The sequence below is a fragment of the Schistocerca cancellata genome, chromosome 12 (assembly GCF_023864275.1).
Source record: "Schistocerca cancellata isolate TAMUIC-IGC-003103 chromosome 12, iqSchCanc2.1, whole genome shotgun sequence".
NCBI lineage: Eukaryota > Metazoa > Arthropoda > Insecta > Orthoptera > Acrididae > Schistocerca > Schistocerca cancellata.
The window spans coordinates 61,732,711-61,754,101 of NC_064637.1; the positions used below are offsets into that span (position 1 = coordinate 61,732,711).

Consider the following 21,391-nt stretch of genomic DNA (forward strand, 5'->3'; position numbering starts at 1 on the left):
TGTTACCTGGGACCAAGTTAGTTTCTGTGGGCACAATTCCTCATGCTCTTTGCCGGTCGACTGTCGTTTTATGGCTGTCAAATTCGTAGCGGCGCGTCTTTGACCAGTGGCCGTCTGAAAGATTTCAGTTGATTCGACGTACCCTGCCGTGCTGTGTTCATACTACCAGGTTGTTTTGTTTTTCCGCACCGGGTTGGTTGCCTGCACACCGTACTTGGAAGCACTTAAACTCCGCTACTGTTAACCAGTTGCTTCCTGCTTTATATAAGCTCACCAGAAAAAAGAATTTAGGCGCCACGGTGCGCAGGCAAGGACGAAGCGTTAAGCATTTACAGATGGCGCAGCTGTCGAGCACCTGCAGGGCTGCGCACGCACTGCCTCTGCTCAAAACGAGTCGTACGCTGCAATGGAATGTGCAGTGGAAGTTCCAAAGCTCGATTATTGAATGCAGTACGGAGTGTTTATGAAGGTGGTCTGGGAAAAGATCCCAGTTACTCATTTTGACAGGAGGCTGAGTGGATCCGAAGGTATTCTGAAGGGAATGGAACGAGGAAGAATGCAGCCGAACCTGGGAGCAAACCTGGCATGCTCGGGGGCTGCCTGAGTCAAGTGCTCTATGCTCTACATCACCATGGTCCACAATGTGTCTGTATGGAAATGAAATGAATGAAAACTTCGTGACATCACAATGAGTTCATTTCAAATTATTTAGCGATTCTTGATTCTGCGGCCTCGTTGACGGAACAGCAATAACTCTATTGTGTCGTGCTTAGATGTGTCAGTGTTTACATTGAAACACATCTGCACACATGTGTTTGCAAACAGTATTAGCTTATTAGCTGCTGTGTCTGTAGATATGTATAGCAGTAATGGTGGTGAACGTGCACTATAGGGTAGTTTTGTATAATGATGAAAAAGAGGTGCCTTTAGGTAACAGAGGGGACACACAAGTTTGTAACCACTAGTTACAAGACTCTGTGAACAACCCTCGCCTTTGAAGCTTCCCGAAGTGTTAAAATTAGGTGCCAGTCTCTGATTCAGATCCAGTGACATTGTATTACCGGTTCAGCTATCTGGACACAACTCGTGATCTGATGCCACAGGTGCACTTCTTCCAGTTCCTCTCACCCTTGCCTTTCTTCGCTAATGGGGTCATTAATGGATGGAAAGGTGTTAACTGGTCGGATCTCTAAACCAGTGCCTCTGAACTTTTGAGGATTGATGTCCAGTATCATTTCGTACCGTAGCCCACCATTTAACGAGTAAATGGTATTGACGGTTTATCTATCCAATGTGGATCACTGTACAGAATGGGGTACACTTCTAGTTCCGCAATGCTCGGTGCAATCTTGAGGGTGGCTCAGACTTTTACAGTGAGCCCTGACTGTGGAATGTGTGATTCACAATTCTTCTACAGAATGTCATCGAGGTTAGACACCTGATACTTGCGTCCGTGTTTCCACCCCCAGCCGTCCGACACGCGTGCATTGACTTTTACCAACTGCGACATAATTGCGTATACAAACAGTGATCCAATACTGTCAAATGCTTTTTTATTCCAGTCTATGATCACAATATAAATTCTTTAGACCATGACCGGTTTCAGTCTGTAACGACCGTCCTCAGATCTACTTTGGGACATGGTGTAAAAAATATTTTAGATCTGAGGATGGTCATTACGCACTGATACCGGTCATCGTCTAAAGAATTGATATTGTGATCAGAGACTGGAATAAAAAAGCACATGCATTGACTGTCCACGTCACAAGGACTAAACGTGAAACGCGAGGCCAGCACACCGCGGGCTCCAGTGCCACGGCAGTACTGACATTAAGCAATCCTTCAGTATCGGCCCATCTCGTGCTCACCAGACTCTGTGGACCTCTGAAGCTGAAATGTTCCCGTCGTTTCTGGATTGTTCGTAAAAGCAGTCCACAATTCGGTGCGTGATCCGCAGTACGACTCGACGGAGAGCACCTCGCGTTCTCCACAGAGGACCCAGAACTGCTGCCCTGCACGTGAACGTGCAGCAGCACTATCTTTCATCGGTGTGAAGTAGCAGGTCTCCTCGACAGTGCGGTGCGAGACGACTTCTCGTCCGGGGACCACGCTGCCAACCTCTCAGTGGGTTGGATCGGGGTCCCAGCAGAGTCCCGGCGGAGCCGTCTCCGCCACCCGTCCCGCAACGCCGCACCACACGCAGGGCCTGCTGGGCCGTCCTCGGCCTACAGGTCGAGGTACATCACCTGCGATGCGCAGACGGCGCCGCAGAGCGCGAGGAAGGAGGCGACGGCCGCCACGGCGGTGGTGGTGCCGGCCGCGCTCACGATGGCGCCCATGCACATGGAGAGCGCGAACTGCGCCAGGAACACCATGGAGCTGACGATGGCCACGTCGGTGCCCAGGCCGCGCACATGGGACCCCGGCAGCGCCTCCCCCGTCGCCGACACCGAGAACTGCAACAGTGGGGCACGTGTGGGTGTGGCAGTGGGTGTGCATCGACTCGTGTAGTAGACGAGGCAAGTCCTCCACAGTGTGCTTCCATGTATTCGGCCATGCGGGTACCAGGTTGAGATTCATTGGGAGAGTCCTTAGAAAATGTAGTCCATCAACAAAGGAGGTGGCTTACAAAACACTCGTTCGACCTATACTTGAGTATTGTTCATCAGTGTGGGATCCGTACCAGGTCGGGTTCGCAGAGGAGATAGAGAAGATCCGAAGAAGAGCGGCGCGTTTCGTGACAGCGTTATTTTGGTAAGCGTGATAGCGTTACAGAGATGTTTAGCAAACTCGAGTGGCAGACTCTGCAAGAGAGGCGCTCTGCGTCGCGGTGTAGCTTGCTCGCCAGGTTTCGAGAGGGTGCGTTTCTGGATGAGGTATCGAATATATTGCTTCCCCCTACTTATACCCCGCGAGGAGATCACGAATGTAAAATTAGAGTGATTAGAGCGCGCACGGAGGCTTTCAGACAGTCGTTCTTCCCGCGAACCATACGCGACTGGAACAGGAAAGGGAGGTAATGACAGTGGCACGTAAAGTGCCCTCCGCCACACACCGTTGGGTGGCTTGCGGAGTATAAATGTAGATGTAGATGTAGATATTTCGACAATTTACCCAGACGTCTCGAGGCGCTAAGAGTTTCATCGTTACGCGTACCCACTGTGCCCGAACTCCGACCACACTGCGAACTATTCTTGCTGTGCTGACGAGGACTGTCGATAAAATATCAATACGTATCGGCGATTTTTTTCACCCAATATATCGATGTATTGATCTCAATGTGTTTTTTTAAAGTAAAAAAGAAATTTCTGATAATTTCCTATGGGACCAAACTGCTAAGGTCATTGGGCCCTAGGCTTATGCACTACTTAATCGAATTTAAATTAACCTAGGCTAAGGACAACACTTGCGTGTTTTGAAGGGAGGATATAAGATGAACATCAACAAAAGCAAAACGAGGGTAATGGAATGTAGTCGAATTAAACCGGGTGATGTTGAGGGTATTAGATTAGGAAATGAGACACTTAAAGTAGTAAATGAGTTTTTCTATTTGGGGAGCAAAATAACTGATGAAGGTCGAAGTAGAGAGGATATAAAATGTAGACTGGCAATGGCAAGGAAAGCCTTTCTGAAGAAGAGAAATTTGTTAACATCGAGTATCGATTTAAGCGTCAGGAAGTCGTTTCTGAAAGTATTTGTATGGAGTGTAGCCATGTATGGAAGTGAAACATGGACGGTAAATAGTTTGGACAAGAAGAGAATAGAAGCTTTCGAAATGTGGTGCTACACAAGAATGCTGAAGATTAGATGGGTAGATCACATAACTAATGAGGAAGTATTGAATAGGATTGGGGCGAAGAGAAGTTTGTGGCACAACTTGACCAGAAGAAGGGATCGGTTGGTAGGACATGTTCTGAGGCATCAAGGGATCACCAATTTAGTATTGGAGGGCAGTGTGGAGGGTAAAAATCGTAGAGGGAGACCAAGAGATGAATACACTAAGCAGATTCAGAAGGATCTCTCGAAATGAGCACTACCCCTGAGAATGGATACCCCCTAAGTACGAGGATCACTCCAAAAGAAATGCACACTATGTTTTTTTTAATCCATCTTTTATTCTACATGTTTGAAAGTCTTACAGTGTGTAGATACATCCTTTAGGAACAGTATTTTCATTTCTTCACATAATTTCCATCCCTCTCAACTGCCTTACGCCATCTCGGAACTAGCGACTGTATACCCGCATGGTAAAATTCTGGACCAACCTGTTGGAGCTACTGTTTGGCAGCGTGCACAAGGGAGTCATTATCTTCAAACCTTGTTCCACGAAGAGAGTCTTTCAGTTTCGCAAAGAGATGGTAGTCACATGGAGCCATGTCAGGACTGTAAGGCGGGTGTTTCAGTGTTGTCCATCCGAGTTTTGTGATCGCTTCCACAATTTTTTGACTGACATGTAGCCGTGCATTGTCGTGCAACAGCAAAACATCCTGCTTTTGCCGATGTGGTCGAACACGACTCAGTCGAGCTTGCAGTTTCTTCAGTGTTGGTTCCACTTGGCATGATGTCTACAAGCAAGAGTCCTTCACAATTGCAAAACACCGTAGCCATAACTTTTCCAGCAGAAGGTGTGGTTTTGAATTTTTTTTCTTGGGTGAATTTGCATGATGCCACTCTGGTGAAAAATGATGGAGCCATGTTTCATCAACTGTCGAAATTCTTCCAAGAAATTCATCTGCACCATTTTCGTACTGTTCCAAAAGTTCGCTGCACACGGCTTTTCTTGTTTCTTTGTGAGCCACTGTCTACATCCTGTGAACCCACCTGGCACTAACCTTTTTTAATGCCAACACTTTCATTATTCTGCAAACAGTTCCTTCCCCTATCCCAAGGTAGCGTAACAATTCGTCACTGTGATGCGTCTGTCAGCAGTCACCAATTCATTAACTCTCTGCACACTGTCTCGAGTGTGTGCAATATGAGGCCTGTCGCTGCGAGGACAATCCTCAATATTGCCGTGCCCGCTTTCATCACGTAATCAACTTGCCCAGGGACTAACTGTACTGCGATCGACAGCAGCATCTCCGTACACCTTTTTCAACATCTTGTGGATGTTTCCCACTGTCTCGTTTTCACAGCACAGGAATTCTAAGACAGCACGTTGTTTCTGATGAACGTGAAGTGTAGCAGCCATTTTGAAGACAAGCTGTGACGGCGTCACTCATGTGAACAGGTTGAACTAAGTTTGAAAACAAGCGGGAGGGATGTATCTACACACTGTAAAACTTTCACACATGCAGAATGAAAACTGTATTTTTACAAAAATAGTGTGCATTTCTTTTGGAGTGACCCTTGTACATCTGCATCTACGAGGGTCATTCAATAATTAAGGAGACAAATTGGTCTGTCGAAAAAAACTGTTACTAAGGCAACTTTGGTACATTTATGGCTTTACGTTGGCATCACTGGGATGAGCCCTGATCAGCTGATGTATCAACATTGTTTTGTTTATAACCTAAAAGTACATTTCAAGATCTCGAGTCCGCTTGAAACGTCCGCATTAGTTGAACAGCATTCTGTTGTTCGTTTTTTACTTGCTGAAGGCGAGAAACCAGTGAATATATAGAATAAAATGTCTAAAGATTATTGTAAACGTTGTATGAATCGTGCAAATTTTTACAAGTAGGTATAGCAGTTCAAAAATGGTGGCGACTGAGTTACTGACGAACACCGCTCCGGCCGCCCAGTTGCAGTTTCAACTCCCTCACTTGAAAGTCGATTTGATGACACTATTCTTGCCGACTGCCATGCGACTGTCGAAATGATAGTCGATAAGGTTCAAGTTAGTACTGGTACAGTTCATAATATTATCTGTAACAAGCGCAAGTACCACAAAACATGTGCGAGATGGGTCCCAAAGGAGTTAATATGGCTACAGAAGAAAACCATGTTGAAAGTGTGCACAGAGCTAAAGGAACGTTATGAAAGAGAAGGTGAGCACTTTCTCACCAAAATTTTAATTTGTCATGAAACTTGGGTTCACCATTATGAGCCAGAATCAAAAAGACAAAGCATGGAGTGGAAGCACACCCACTCACCTGGCAAGAAAAAATTCAAAACCCAAGCATCAACAGGAAAAGTTATGTTGATAGTGTTTTGGGGTGCAGAAGGTCATGTTTTTTCGTGATTATCTCTAAGAGCAGCGTACAATGAACAGCCAATACTGCTCGGATTTCCTTTTAAACAAGGCGAAGCCAGCCGTGAGAGAGAGACGTCGTGGATCTCAGAGGAGAGGTGTGATTCTCCAACAAGACAACGCACGTCCTCATATTGCTCAACTGACCCGCGAAACCATCGACAATATGGTCTGGGAAGTACTGCCTCAACCCACTTACAGTCCTGATTTAGCACCTAGTCATTTCCATTTGTTTGGTGCACTGAAGGAGGCATTACTTGGTGAGAGGTTCCAGGGCAACGAGGAAGTGAAAAAGTTTGCGGCAAATTGGTTCAAACATCAAGATAAAGAGTTCTTTGCAGCTGGAATAAAAAAGTTTGTAGACCGTTGGAACAAGTGCATAAATATTCAAGGGGATTATGTTGAAAAGTAGAAAAAGTATTGTTTTGTAAAAATAAACGCTTTTTTCTCCAGAGCAATTTGTCTCTTTAATGACTGAATGACCCTTGTGCATCTACACGGATACTCTGCAAATCACACTTAAGCGCCTGCCAGAGGATTCATCGAACCACCTTCACAATCTCTCTCTCTCTCTCTCTCTCTCTCTCTCTCTCTCTCTATTCGTTTAGTCGGTTCCGACTCTTCGTGACCCCATGAACCAAATCACGCCACCTTTTCCTGTCTTGCACTTTCTCCCGTAGACCTTCCAGGTTGGAAGGTTGCTTCTGTGATGCCATCGATCCATCACATCCTCTGACGTCCTCTTCTTCTAGTTCCTTCAATCTTCCCCAGCATTAATGTTTTTTCCAGCGAGGCATGCCTTCGCATTGTGTGTCCAAAGTAGGTCAGCTTTTGTTTTAACATTAGACCTTCCAGGGAGAAGTCTGGTTTTATTTGCTCCAATATTGATCTGTTGCTTCTCTTTGCAGTCCATGGAACTCTAAGAAGTTTCCCCCAACACCACAATTCGAAGGAGTCAATTCTTCGCCGTTCAGCCTTTCTAATGGTCCAGGTCTCACATCCATACATCACAACTGGAAAGACCATAGCCCTCACAATACGGATCTTTGTTGCTAGTGTTATATCTCTGGACCTTATAACCTTGTCAAGGTTTGACAACGCCTGTCTGCCGAGCAACAGGCGTCTTCGGATTTCATGGCTGCAGTCGCCATCAGCAGAGATGATACCTTCACGCCGGCCGAAGTGGCCGTGCGGTTAAAGGCGCTGCAGTCTGGAACCGCAAGACCGCTACGGTCGCAGGTTCGAATCCTGCCTCGGGCATGGATATTTGTGATGTCCTTATGTTAGTTAGGTTTAACTAGTTCTAAGTTCTAGGGGACTAATGACCTCAGCAGTCGAGTCCCATAGTGCTCAGAGCCATTTTTGATACCTTCACAATAGTTCTGTATTATTCCAATCTCGAGCAGTGCATGGTGCCATGTGGAGTAGCCGTGCAGTCTTAGGCGCATTGCCACGGTTCGCGCGGCTCCCCCCGTCGGAGGTTCCAGTCCTCCCTCGGGCATGGGTGTGTAAGCCTAGGAACGGATGACCTCAACAGTTTGGTCCCATAGGAACTCACCACAAAAAAAATCTTCATCTCCAAGTAACTACTGCAACCTACATCCTTCTGAATCTGAGTAGTGTATTCATCTCTTGGACTTCCTCTACGATTTTTACCTTCCAATACTAAATTGCTGATCCCTTGATGCCTTAGAACATGTTCTACCAACCGATTCCTTCTTCTAGTCGAGTTGTGCCACAAATTCCTCTTCTCCCCAATTCTATTCAATACCTCCTCATTAGTTATGTGATCTACCCATCTAATCTTCAGCATTCATCTGTAGCACCACATTTCGAAAGCTTCTATTCTCTTCTTGTCTAAACTAGTTATCGCCCATGTTGCACTTCCACGCCATTCAAAAACTTTCAGAAAAGACTTTCTGATACTTACATCTACCATATACTCAGTGTTAACAAATTTCTCTTCTTCAGAAACACTTTCCTTGCCATTGCCAGTCTACATTTTATATCCTCTCTACTTCGAACATCATTAGTTATCTTGCTACCCAAATAACAAAACTCATCTACTACTTTAAGTGTTTCGTTTCCTAATCTAATTCCTTCATTACCACCTGATTTAATTCGACTACATTCCATTATCCTCGTTTTGCTTTTGTTGATGTTCATCTTATATCCTCCTTTCAAGACACTGTCCATTCCGTTCAACTGCTCTTCCAGGTCCTTTTCTGTCTGTGACAGAACTAAAATGTTATCGGCAAACCTCAGAGTTTTTATTTCTTCTCCATGGATTTTAATTCCTACTCCAAATATTTCTTTTGTTTCCTTTACTGCTTGCTCAGTATACAGATTGAATAACATCGGGGAGAGGCTACAACCCTGTGTCACTCCCTTCCCAACTAGTGCTTCCCTTTCCTGCCCCTCGACTCTTATAACTGCCCTCTGGTTTCTGTACAAATTGTAAATAGCCTGTCGCTCTCTGTATCTTACCCCTGCCACTTTCAGAATTTGGAAGAGAGTATTCCAGTCAAAACTGTCAAAAGCTTTCTCTAAGTCTACCAATGCTAGAAACGTACGTTTGCCTTTCCTTAATCTATCTTCTAAGATAAGTCGTAGGGTCATTATTGCCTCACGTGTTTCAAAATTTCTACGCAATCCAAACTGATCTTCCCCGAGGTCTGCTTCTACCAGTTTTTCATTCGTCTGTACAGAATTCGTATTAGTATTTTGCAGCTGTGACTTTTTAAACTGATAGTTCGGTTATTTTCACACCTGTCAACACCCGCTTTCTTTGAGATTGAAATTATTATATTCTTCTTGAAGTCTGAGGGTATTTCACCTGTCTCACACATCTTGCTCACCAGATGGTTTTATCAGGGCTGTAACGAAACAAAAGAGGAATGTTTGGTGTTGTTCAGGAGCAAGTTGATGAGGAGCAAGCAGGGATGCACATATGGCACCTGTAGATTTTTGTGATTTTAACTTAGAGCGCGCGGTACCCACACACCCGATTTTCTTAACTTTCCCCACTTCAAGCAAACGTCACACAATGGTGGAATAATGAGACTTCATCTCATTTTCTGGTTCTAGAGTGGACTGGCGTCGATCGTTGTGGATTAATGAATTTAAACGATAGTCGTGAGAGCCCTGATGGTCATTTTGAACGTGGACAGTGACTAATGTCGAAACGATCCTCCTTAAAACGAGAAAACCATTTTTTGCCAGGCTATGTTCAGTGGACTTATCCCCGTACATGGCATACACGTTTATGGCTGCCTCTGCTGCTGTCGCCCGTCCACTGGTTTCAAACATAAAAATATGTCGGGAATGTTCCGATTTCTCCACTTGTCGCTCCCATTTTACGGCGTCCACAGCTTCACTCACTATCGCACTATGACAAAATGATAATGTGTAAACTCAAATAGCAACAGCGAACTACAAATAATAAATGAAAGTCGCTAAATAAACCCATGCAACCGAAATAACGGCATACAAAACAAAAACGCTACGAATTTATGTACCGACGAAATATAGCCACGCTTGCAACTTGGTTTTCATTATACTTATGCGTAATTTGAATTCTCTCGCCGATTGTTGGTGTGCAGTAGACGGTACGGACGAGTTTTTCCTGACTCGTACGCTTTTAAATGTCAATAGATTATCTGTTCCTTACGTAAATGACAATATTGCAACTTGGGACTTTTTTGTTTTCAGAGTAATGTTTGTAATTTGCGAAAAAAGATGAAATAACACAATAAGTGAATGCTATCATGTAGAAATGCAATACTAAAATATAGGGTTACTCTAAATGATGGACCCATTTCCAAAACTTCGTATTTATTCAAGTACAAACCCATAATGAACAGGTTTTATACCCATGAAAAGAGGAAGTTTCAAAGATTTTTGTGATCTTTGATATCAATTTAATAATTTGTAATTAATTAGTTTTTCATAACTATTTAATAATTAGGAATGTAATAAATGTTGTAAATGTTGAGTGTGGCTACCCAGTGTGCGATTTGCAGGGGGGGATGGGGGGGGGGATTCCCCCCCCCCTCTGCATCAGACCATCCCCTCCTCTGGTTTTAGTTTATGCATCCCAACCTGGGATGTTTATTTCCACGCACTGGAGTAAAACTTTACATATAATTTAAATTTGTGGAGCCGAACACTGAAAGTTTTTAATACAGTCTTACTATTAATACTATTAATATGTTTGATTATTAATTTTGAAAAAGTGTTATGTAGTAGGTAAGCATTTCAAAACATTTAGAACAAAACGACAAGACGTCGCCCCAGCGTAAACGAGGCTTTAGAGCCAGGTCTGTATTGTATGGTGGATGTGACGTGTTGCGTACGAAACTAAAACCTGCGATCAGATCCAAACGTCGTGGAAAACTGGGAAGAGGTGTCATCCTGCAGCAAGATAACGCTCGCCCACATTCTGCCAAACGGACAGCCGACGCAATAAAGGAGTTGAGATTCGAGGTGCTGGAACATCCACCATAGTCCAGACCTAGCCCCAAGCGATTTTCACATGTTTGGACCCTTAACGGAAGCACTACAGGGAAGAAGATTTGAAAGTGATGAAGTGATGAAGACGTTATTGCTGCGGTGCGGTACAACCGATAAATGTATTTTCTGATGAAATAAAAAAACTCGTAAAACGTCGGGAAATGGTTCAAATGGCTCTGAGCACTATGGGACTTAACTTCTGCGGTCATCAGTCCACTAGAACTTAGAACTACTTAAACCTAACTAACCTAAGGACATCACACACATCCATGCCCGAGGCAGGATTCGAACCTGGGACCGTAGCAGTCGCGCGGTTCCGGACTGAGCCTGAACCGCTAGACCACCGCGGCCGGCAAAACGTCGAGAAACCTGCATTGAAGTCCAGGGAGGTTACGTAGAAAAATAACGCATGTTTCACTTTTCTATCATCAGAATAAGTACAGCTTTTCACAAATGTCCCTTTACTTTTTGAATTCCCCTCGTATACCTGTATGTAGATGATTTTGTAAATAAGCTTTACCTATAAGGTACTTTTACAGATGTAACAAGGGATTGCTTTTCTGATAGTGCTTACGCGTGAATAGTGAGTTTCGGCTTAAATATCTATTTATAAATAACTGTTTAACCATGGGTAACGCCACGATCCAAGCTAGTAACATGTACACTCCTGGAAATGGAAAAAAGAACACATTGACACCGGTGTGTCAGACCCACCATACTCGCTCCGGACACTGCGAGAGGGCTGTACAAGCAATGATCACACGCACGGCACAGCGGACACACCAGGAACCGCGGTGTTGGCCGTCGAATGGCGCTAGCTGCGCAGCATTTGTGCACCGCCGCCGTCAGCGTCAGCCAGTTTGCCGTGGCATACGGAGCTCCATCGCAGTCTTTAACACTAGTAGCATGCCGCGACAGCGTGGACGTGAACCGTATGTGCAGTTGACGGACTTTGAGCGAGGGCGTATAGTGGGCATGCGGGAGGCCGGGTGGACGTACCGCCGAATTGCTCAACACGTGGGGCGTGAGGTCTCCACAGTACATCGATGTTGTCGCCAGTGGTCGGCGGAAGGTGCACGTGCCCGTCGACCTGGGACCGGACCGCAGCGACGCACGGATGCACGCCAAGACCGTAGGATCCTACGCAGTGCCGTAGGGGACCGCACCGCCACTTCCCAGCAAATTAGGGACACTGTTGCTCCTGGGGTATCGGCGAGGACCATTCGCAACCGTCTCCATGAAGCTGGGCTACGGTCCCGCACACCGTTAGGCCGTCTTCCGCTCACGCCCCAACATCGTGCAGCCCGCCTCCAGTGGTGTCGCGACAGGCGTGAATGGAGGGACGAATGGAGTCGTGTCGTCTTCAGCGATGAGAGTCGCTTCTGCCTTGGTGCCAATGATGGTCGTATGCGTGTTTGGCGCCGTGAAGGTGAGCGCCACAATCAGGACTGCATACGACCGAGGCACACAGGGCCAACACCCGGCATCATGGTGTGGGGAGCGATCTCCTACACTGGCCGTACACCACTGGTGATCGTCGAGGGGACACTGAATAGTGCACGGTACATCCAAACCGTCATGGAACCCATCGTTCTACCATTCCTAGACCGGCAAGGGAACTTGCTGTTCCAACAGGACAATGCACGTCCGCATGTATCCCGTGCCACCCAACGTGCTCTAGAAGGTGTAAGTCAACTACCCTGGCCAGCAAGATCTCCGGATCTGTCCCCCATTGAGCATGTTTGGGACTGGATGAAGCGTCGTCTCACGCGGTCTGCACGTCCAGCACGAACGCTGGTGCAACTGAGGCGCCAGGTGGAAATGGCATGGCAAGCCGTTCCACAGGACTACATCCAGCATCTCTACGATCGTCTCCATGGGAGAATAGCAGCCTGCATTGCTGCGAAAGGTGGATATACACTGTACTAGTGCCGACATTGTGCATGCTGTGTTGCCTGTGTCTATGTGCCTGCGGTTCTGTCAGTGTGATCATGTGATGTATCTGACCCCAGGAATGTGTCAATAAAGTTTCCCCTTCCTGGGACAATGAATTCACGGTGTTCTTATTTCAATTTCCAGGAGTGTATAATTATACTAACCCCCTAAGGCACCCCCCCCCCCCTCGCCCACTGGTAAAAGCACAAATCGAACACTGTGGCTACCATCGGTTGCACGGCAAACATCGTCGCGGTAGGCAAGCTCGTCCCACACACGCGACAGCGTGCCTGCTGTTGCTGTGCACCGCAGCAGTGATCCGGTTCCGCAGATCGTTCAGTGGTTGGAAGAGGCGGGACGTAAACAGCTTCCTCCACATAACCCCATAAGAAACAGACGCAGGTTGCGAGATCAGGAGATCTCAGTGGCCAGAAGTGCAGAGCCAGGTCCTCAAGATCCCTGCGACTGAGGAAGGGAGTCATTTAAAAGGCCTCGTACATCACGGGGCCAATGGGGTGGAGCTCCATCCGTTGGAAAATGAAGTCCCGGAAATCTTCCATAAGTTGAGGGAACAGCCACTGTTCCAACACGATTCCCGCTACAGTTTTTTCTGAAAGGAAAAATGGTCCATAAACCTTTGTATGGGATATGGCACAGAACACGTCGATCTTTGGTGAGTCTTTTTCGTGTTGCAATGGTGAATGTGGGTTTTCCAAACCCTATATGCGAACACTGTCGACTTTTCCACTAAGATGGAACATTGCTTCTTTGCTAAAAATTACACGCTACGGAAATGCATCGTCCTCCATCTTTGCTAGCACATAACCACAAAATGCGAGACGATTCTCTTTGTCATTGGGGTTGAGAGCCTCCACAAGTTGTAATCGGGAGGGCTCGTACAGGAGGCGCCGTCACAGAACATTCCATCCAGTTTGTTGGGGTATTCCAAGTTCTCGACTGGCTCTATTGGTAAACTTACTTGGACTGCGCACAAAACTTTCTCGAAGGTACGAGGTGCATTCAAGTTCTAAGGCCTCCGATTTTTTTTCTCCGGACTGGAAAGAGGTAGAAACATGCGCATTGTTTTAAAATGAGGCCACGTTCATTGTCAATACGTCCCAGAGATGGCAGCACCGTACGGCAGATGGAATTTTACGGCCAGCGGCGAGAATCACAACTGTTTTAAATACTTAAAATGGCGACGTTTTCCTTACTTGAACAGTGTGCAATCATTCGTTTTCTGAATTTGCGTGGTGTGAAACCAATTGAAATTCAACGACAGTTGAAGGAGACATGTGGTGATGGAGTTAATGGATGTGTCGAAAGTGCGTTTTTGGGTGCGACAGTTTAACAAAGACAGAACATCGTGTGACAACAAACCGAAACAACCTCGGGCTCGCACAAGCCGGTCTGACGACAGATCGAGAAAGTGGAGAGAATTGTTTTGGGGGATCGCCGAATGACTGTTGAACAGATTGCCTCCAGAGTTGGCATTTCTGAGGGTTCTGTGCACACAATGCTGCATGACGACCTGAAAATGCGAAAAGTGTCATCCAGGTGGGTGCCACGAATGCTGACGCCACACGGCTGCCCGTGCGGCATGTTGCCGAGCAATGTTGACGCGCAACGACAGCAGGAATGGGACTTTCTTTTCGTCGGTTGTGACAATGGATGAGACGTGGATGCCATTTTTCAATCCAGAAACAAAGCGCCAGTCAGCTCAATGGAAGCACACAGATTCACCGCCACCAAAAAAATTTCGGGTAACCGCCAGTGCTGAAAAAATGATGGTGTCCATGTTCTGGGACAGCAAGGGCGTAATCCTTACCCATTGCGTTCCAAAGGGCACTACGGTAACAGGTGCATCCTACGAAAATGTTTTGATGAACAAATTCCTTCCTGCACTGCAACAAAAACGTCCGTGAAGTGCTGCGCGTGTGCTGTTTCACCGAGACAAGGCACCCGCACATCGAGCTAACGTTACGCAACAGTTTCTTCGTGATAACAACTTTGAAGTGATTCCTCATGCTCCCTACTCACCTGACCTGGCTCCTAGTGACTTTTGGCTTTTTCCGACAATGAAAGACACACTCCGTGGCCGCACATTCACCAGCCGTGCTGCTATTGCCTCAGCGATTTTCCAGTGGTCAAAACAGACTCCTAAAGAAGCCTTCGCCGCTGCCATTGAATCATGGCGTCAGCGTTGTGAAAAATGTGTGCGTCTGCAGGGCGATTACGTCGAGAAGTAACGCCAGTTTCATCGATTTCGTGTGAGTAGTTAATTAGAAAAAAAATCGGAGGCCTTAGAACTTCAATGCATCTCGTATAGGATACCATCCTCTGACACACGCGGTCGGCCTGTGCTTTTTCCTTTCCATACTGTCCCAGTCTGTTTAAATTGCTCTTCCTGACAGCTAATGCTTTAACGAGTTGGAGGACGAATACCGAATTTGGTACGAGATGCCCGCTGCACTGCAACGTGCGACTCACTTTTCGCGAACTCGAGAACGCAGAAAAACCTTGTGCTCCATAGTCGTCATCTTACTCACGACTGGCAGTGAAAGGAATAGCGGCCCTATAGAGAGCCTATATAGGGAGAGAGTGGCCAATCGGCCCGTGTCCGCCATGTTTTTACCAGATTGCGTGGGACTTGCAATTAGGTAGTGACGCGAGCAGAAAGCTAGCCACTTCACGAGTAAAATAAGGCATGTTTTTGACGCATGAGACCAAGGCAGATCTTCTAGCTTAATACATGATAAAAACAAATGCCATTCGTCTATTTTTGTATATACCTAATAAATTTGTGAGCAAATGGAAGTATCGTGAAACAGTGTGTATGTCTGCCGAATTTCAACAGCTGTATTTTATGATGCTATATAAACATTGACAACTGATTAATAAGAAAGAGAAGTTTCTTTTAATGTATCTCAGAGTAGATGATGCTATTTCAGATTTTTCCGTGCGGATATTCATCGCTGAAATTGGTAGACCTGTCTCTTTCCGTCCCCACTTAATGCGTTTTAAGTGTGTGTCGATCTTATAAAATTTTCTTATGCTGGCAAAACACGTCATTCTGTATACACTTTTAGGAACTCCATGACACAGAAAATCGGAAAAATATAAATACTTAGGTACTCTACTGAAACAGCAGAAAGTAATTCAAAATAGGTAACTGAATATCCACAAGATAATTATAATTTACAGGAATGCAAATAGCCAAGAGTACAGAGCCAAGTGCGAGTCGCCAGTCGGAAGTACGTAGACTTAGGGTTCCGTATACATCTTTAAACATACCGTGTAGCATGAATTGTCACTCAAAAACCATTAAAAATCTAGAAAACAACGTTTAAAAAGAACCTGCCAGGGGGCCGGATTCGAATTCACGACCTTCAGATTACAAAGTTAAAAATCTACCCCTGTGCTGCAAGGCCACGTTAGTGGTGTTGTGGTGTTCATTTAGTTTTTCTTTCATGGAGGGGATGGATCAGTAAATAGGTTTATTCTGTAATTTTTAAAATTTTGTTTTGTAGGCATATATGTTTTATAAGCATATATAAATAAATTGATTGTTCGATACACAATGAAACCAAACGAGCTTTCTAATAGTGACAACCAATGAGTAAAACGCATGTAACATAGGGACATCTCATGACTGTAGGAGTTCCACTGTTTACGTCTTTCTTCATATCTTGGGAAAACGAGCATCATACTGTATGTCTATCTTCAGTTCGGTTTTTGCACCCAGCAGCGGAGCAACCAGGCATTCCTCTTGACTGTCCTTGATGAATTTGTAATTAATATTATTAGTGACACTCAGTAAATAACTGTAAATAAAAATTTTGCCTCTAAAATTGCTGTGAAGATCTAAAAGTATCGTCATTGGTCCGACCAACAGAGTGACTGTAAGGTAATTTACGTAAATAGAGCCGACAGAGAACATCCAGAAGTCCTTCAATACCTACTGTATTACAACTTGTACCCAATTGTACAATGGAATTGGCGCTCGAAGCGTTGAAGAGAACCAATAGTACAGAATCACACGCAGTATCTATTTATACTCGTACCAAGTCAGCGTCAGTTTGGTAAAAACATGGCGTCCTCGGCTCTCAGCCAATCAACGACGCTATCACCATTGGCCACTCTCCCTCTATGTAGGCTCTCTAGGCCCTACTGCCGGGCGTGAACTCTACTGGCCGCTTCTGAAACCATCAGTGCCCGCCCACAGCCGCCCACCAGAAACTTTGAAACTTCACCTTTTCATTGGAATGAAGCTTGTTTACCATTGGCGTAGCGTGGTTGTAAAGGTTGGGGAGACTCTAAAGTTATTATAGGAAGACAAAATAGTACAATAAACAATAATTTAAACAAATGAAACAAAATGCATAAAATAAAACAACTACTACTACTTCCACTACCACTACCACCGCCACTAATAATAATAATAATGATAGCTAACTTGTTCAAGAAAGGATGACAAATTTATAGAACTCCAGCAGCAAGAGAAGAAGCACTTATATTTTCTTGTACACAAGTGCAATGCGCCTGTCTTTTCTTTACACGAATAAGTCTATAACTCGGTCTACAAAGATCTGATCACTCGGTAGCTCTCCAAGTAGTGTCTTTTCTATTGCTAACGTGCTCAAACACGACAGCCGGATGTTGGAGATTGAATTTCTTAAATAATTTTTCACTCATTCAAGAGCACTCGTGCTTCGTTCACTCCTTGGTGTAGTTGCGGGTAGGGTCAAAACCAAAAGCAGGAACTTCGTTGTTTCTTCATAAACAGAGTTTAAATCATTGTTGACAATGTACTTTAAGAGGATTCTTGGAGATAAGTCTTTTTTTCTCATCAGCGTCTATGTTACACAGTTCATTATCAAGTTGTTCTTGTTTGAAAAAAGGATACTGTTCTAATAATTGAAGTAGTTTCAACTTTGGGAATTATTTTTGATAGTTCGGGAAATACTTTTCGTTCAAAGGTTTAACAAACTGAATTTGGGAAAAGTCTTGAAACCTTTTTTCCATCTGAACAATTTGCAAATCCAGTATCTCGTGAGTTAATGCCCTGAGAGATGTCTTTTGACTGTCACAGAATGATAATTTGCCATTCAAACAGAAGCTGCATTTAATGCATTCATCAATGAATGTTTCCATTCTTAATGGTCATACGTTTCTCAAAACAGTTCTTATTTCGTCGTGGCAAGCAATTATACTGACAGATTTTGACTGAAGAACATTAAAGAGATGATCGACATAAACAAAGCACCCTCTTTAGCTGCAAAGCAAGTAGACAAACGTAGGATCATCCATTCGTCGTTTCATTCCCGCAGCACAGCTCAAAGATTCTGGGTCCCATTGAGAGTCTGTATCATCAATTATATAATTAAAAGCACCATATAACTCTGAGAAATGACTAAATATTGTTGAAACTGCCCTGGAACGAAAGTTTCAGCGAATGTTGCTCGCGTCTGGCAGTTTAAATCCTTTCTCAGTTAGCAATACAGTTCGTTTTGATGATTTGCTGAAAAACGAATGGAATGTAGTACTATCACAAACATGCGTACTTGTCATATGATTTTGGAGGCATGTAACAGTACCAAATTCAGGTGGTGCGCTTAACAATGAAGACAGAACCGATTCATCAATTGCTGTAGTTCTCTTTCTCTGCCCTCCATTACTGATGCGCAATCATCTGTTTGACTAACCACTTTTCCTTCCACATTCCATTCTGCTTGAATAATGTTTGGCAAACCTTCAGCAGTTTAATCTCCAGAAACATCGTAAAATCCACGAATCTTTCCTCAATTTTGTCTGCAATACAGTATCTGAATATAATATTCAGATACTGTATTGCAGACAAAATTGAGGAAAGATTCGTGGATTTTACGATGTTTCTGGAGATTAAACTGCTGAAGGTTTGCCAAACATTATTCAAGCAGAATGGAATGTGGAAGGAAAAGTGGTTAGTCAAACAGATGATTGCGCATCAGTAATGGAGGGCAGAGAAAGAGAACTACAGCAATTGATGAATCGGTTCTGTCTTCATTGTTAAGCGCACCACCTGAATTTGGTACTGTTACATGCCTCCAAAATCATATGACAAGTACGCATGTTTGTGATAGTACTACATTCCATTCGTTTTTCAGCAAATCATCAAAACGAACTGTATTGCTAACTGAGAAAGGATTTAAACTGCCAGACGCGAGCAACATTCGCTGAAACTTTCGTTCCAGGGCAGTTTCAACAATATTTAGTCATTTCTCAGAGTTATATGGTGCTTTTAATTATATAATTGATGATACAGACTCTCAATGGGACCCAGAATCTTTGAGCTGTGCTGCGGGAATGAAACGACGAATGGATGATCCTACGTTTGTCTACTTGCTTTGCAGCTAAAGAGGGTGCTTTGTTTATGTCGATCATCTCTTTAATGTTCTTCAGTCAAAATCTGTCAGTATAATTGCTTGCCACGACGAAATAAGAACTGTTTTGAGAAACGTATGACCATTAAGAATGGAAACATTCATTGATGAATGCATTAAATGCAGCTTCTGTTTGAATGGCAAATTATCATTATAATCATTTGACTCTTGCGTGACGTGTCTAATGTTTCATCAGCCTGAATCGAAATGAAATTGCAGTCCTGAATTTCAGATTTTATTTTCTCATTAACTGCCAAAGTTATCATTTATATTACATCATTCTGTATGTCTGGAGAAGTTCATTTAAAAGTTGAAGATGATGACAGATGGTCTCTGATTAACTGCTCTCCTTGAGCTAGTAAATCCAACAATTCCAGATAGTTACCGTAGTTGCTATAGGATTTGTCTTCTCGATGGCCGCAAAAGCCTAGTTCTTGTTTACAAATAAATACAATTGCCTGAATAAGACGAGCCAATACTCTGCTGTTAGATGCAACTTGTTCATTTTATTTTGTTGCCGTCAGGCGAGCGGCTTCAGAAAGGGCGCACTCAAGTCTACTTTTGCCCAATAACTGAAATGATTCTTTGTTCTGCAGGTGACGTTTTGATATCTGATGCTTTTGTGCTTTCCCCTCAAAGTTCTTTATTGTAAAAATGGCCTCACTGCACCATTCCTTTTCACCACCGAACAGAAGACATATATAAAATATAATCAAATATAATCTGTTATTAACTGCATTCGCTGTCAGCCAAGTGTACTTTTCGTACCAGGCTGTCTGAAAAGTGCGTTTTTGTTTGGCTTCACTTAAAACTACACTGAGTATAGGAATAGGTCGTTTGTCCTTCAATTCGCACTTTTTTCGTTTGTTAATGTAGAAAAAGTCGTTTTTAATAAAAATTCTATAAGGTGTTCAGTTGCTGGCTCACTCATGTTGGCGACACAACGAAAATATGCGCTAAAATCACACAAGAATGACTATGAACACAAACCGCGCGACTGTTCACTTCCATGTTAAAAGCCAGCATAGAAGCGGCAGAGACTGGACTCTAGAGGTGGCAAAAAATAACGTAACTGATAGAAATAACCGGTTACTGAGAAGTAACGGTTACTGCGATAACCGTTCCTCTGATTCTGGCAGTTATTTCAATAACTGTTTACTGTCAACAGTGCCTCGCGCCATCTGTTGACCGAAGATCGTACTGCGTATTTGGAAGGCGTTCTATAGACCATGGGAATAACTGTGAGACTGCGCGCCAACTGTGTACTATTTCGTGGGCCTTCGTTACTTTTAGCATAAATAATTAAATAAAGTTAATGTCCGAGCCGTGGCTGATAGGAGCTGCAGTACAGATATTAACAAGTACGGTCGTTCCCTTAAGCCACCGCCTTACGTGTTAATTTAGCTTGGACGGGTAGTAGAAGGAAAGTTACTTAGGAATTCGAGCGACTATGGAAATAACTGTCAGAGACCTGTATTCTCCTCTGGAAGTTATCGTTATTGGCTCGTAGTTCTAGTTCTCTGGTAGTTATCGGGCTACCACCACAGATAACCTGGAAGCTGGTAACGGAATAACTGTGTGTCTAGACGTTCCTGACTCGGTGACTCCAGTTAAAGGTCGTAGTTCCAGATGATATTTCCAGAGAGGATAGTAACTGGAGCGAACAAATATTTTCGTACTGCTACGGAAATAGCCGCTGGCCATCGCGAATGACAAATAACATGTCAGAAAGTATAACATAATACAGTGGAATATAATAATTATTATCCTCATCATTTGTCAGGAGATTGTCAAAATATGTGAATATATCACAGTAACTGCTAATATTTACAGAATTGGTACACTGACAGAATAAAACACAGTTACGTACTTTTAATAAATTTATCGTACACAGAATACCCGATCTTCACTGTTGCAACCAAGTGCTGTCAAAACTGAAATATAGCAGAATTTTTACCTAAGCTGGTCTACCAGTCTCTGTTACGATATTCATCTACAGAGTAGAAGGAGGGGTCGATGGAAGCGTCTGATTCCACCCGTCTGCTTCGACGTAAAGGTGTTGTGGTGTGTGAATGTCATTACGGCACGGTGTTTATGAGTTGGTTTGTGTGTGTGTGTGTGTGTGTGGGGGGGGGGGGCTGTCGATCTAGGTTGCAGTGCCGGAATTTGCTGGTGGTAATTAAATTTTTTTTTCTAGCTGTGATATTTTGTGTATTTATGATGTATTGAATGTGATTTAATTTATGTAGGGATGATTGATTTGTGGACTTTTGGGATTGTGGTTTTATTTTTCGCAGTTGTAGGTGTTGGTTTTTTGGCATCAGTAGCT

The 21,391-nt window shown here is 44.1% G+C and overlaps 1 protein-coding gene across 1 annotated transcript in view; it reads right to left on the minus strand.

The window, feature by feature from the left end:
• Nucleotides 1–2,225: 2,225 nt before the first annotated feature.
• The window catches only part of LOC126109458 (membrane-associated transporter protein-like), a 182,763-nt gene continuing 163,597 nt past the window's right edge, over nt 2,226–21,391 (minus strand). Inside the window, exon 12 of the mRNA XM_049914487.1 lies at nt 2,226–2,456. Coding sequence (XP_049770444.1) covers nt 2,226–2,456 — 231 coding nt within the window. The remainder of the gene's footprint in view (nt 2,457–21,391) is intronic.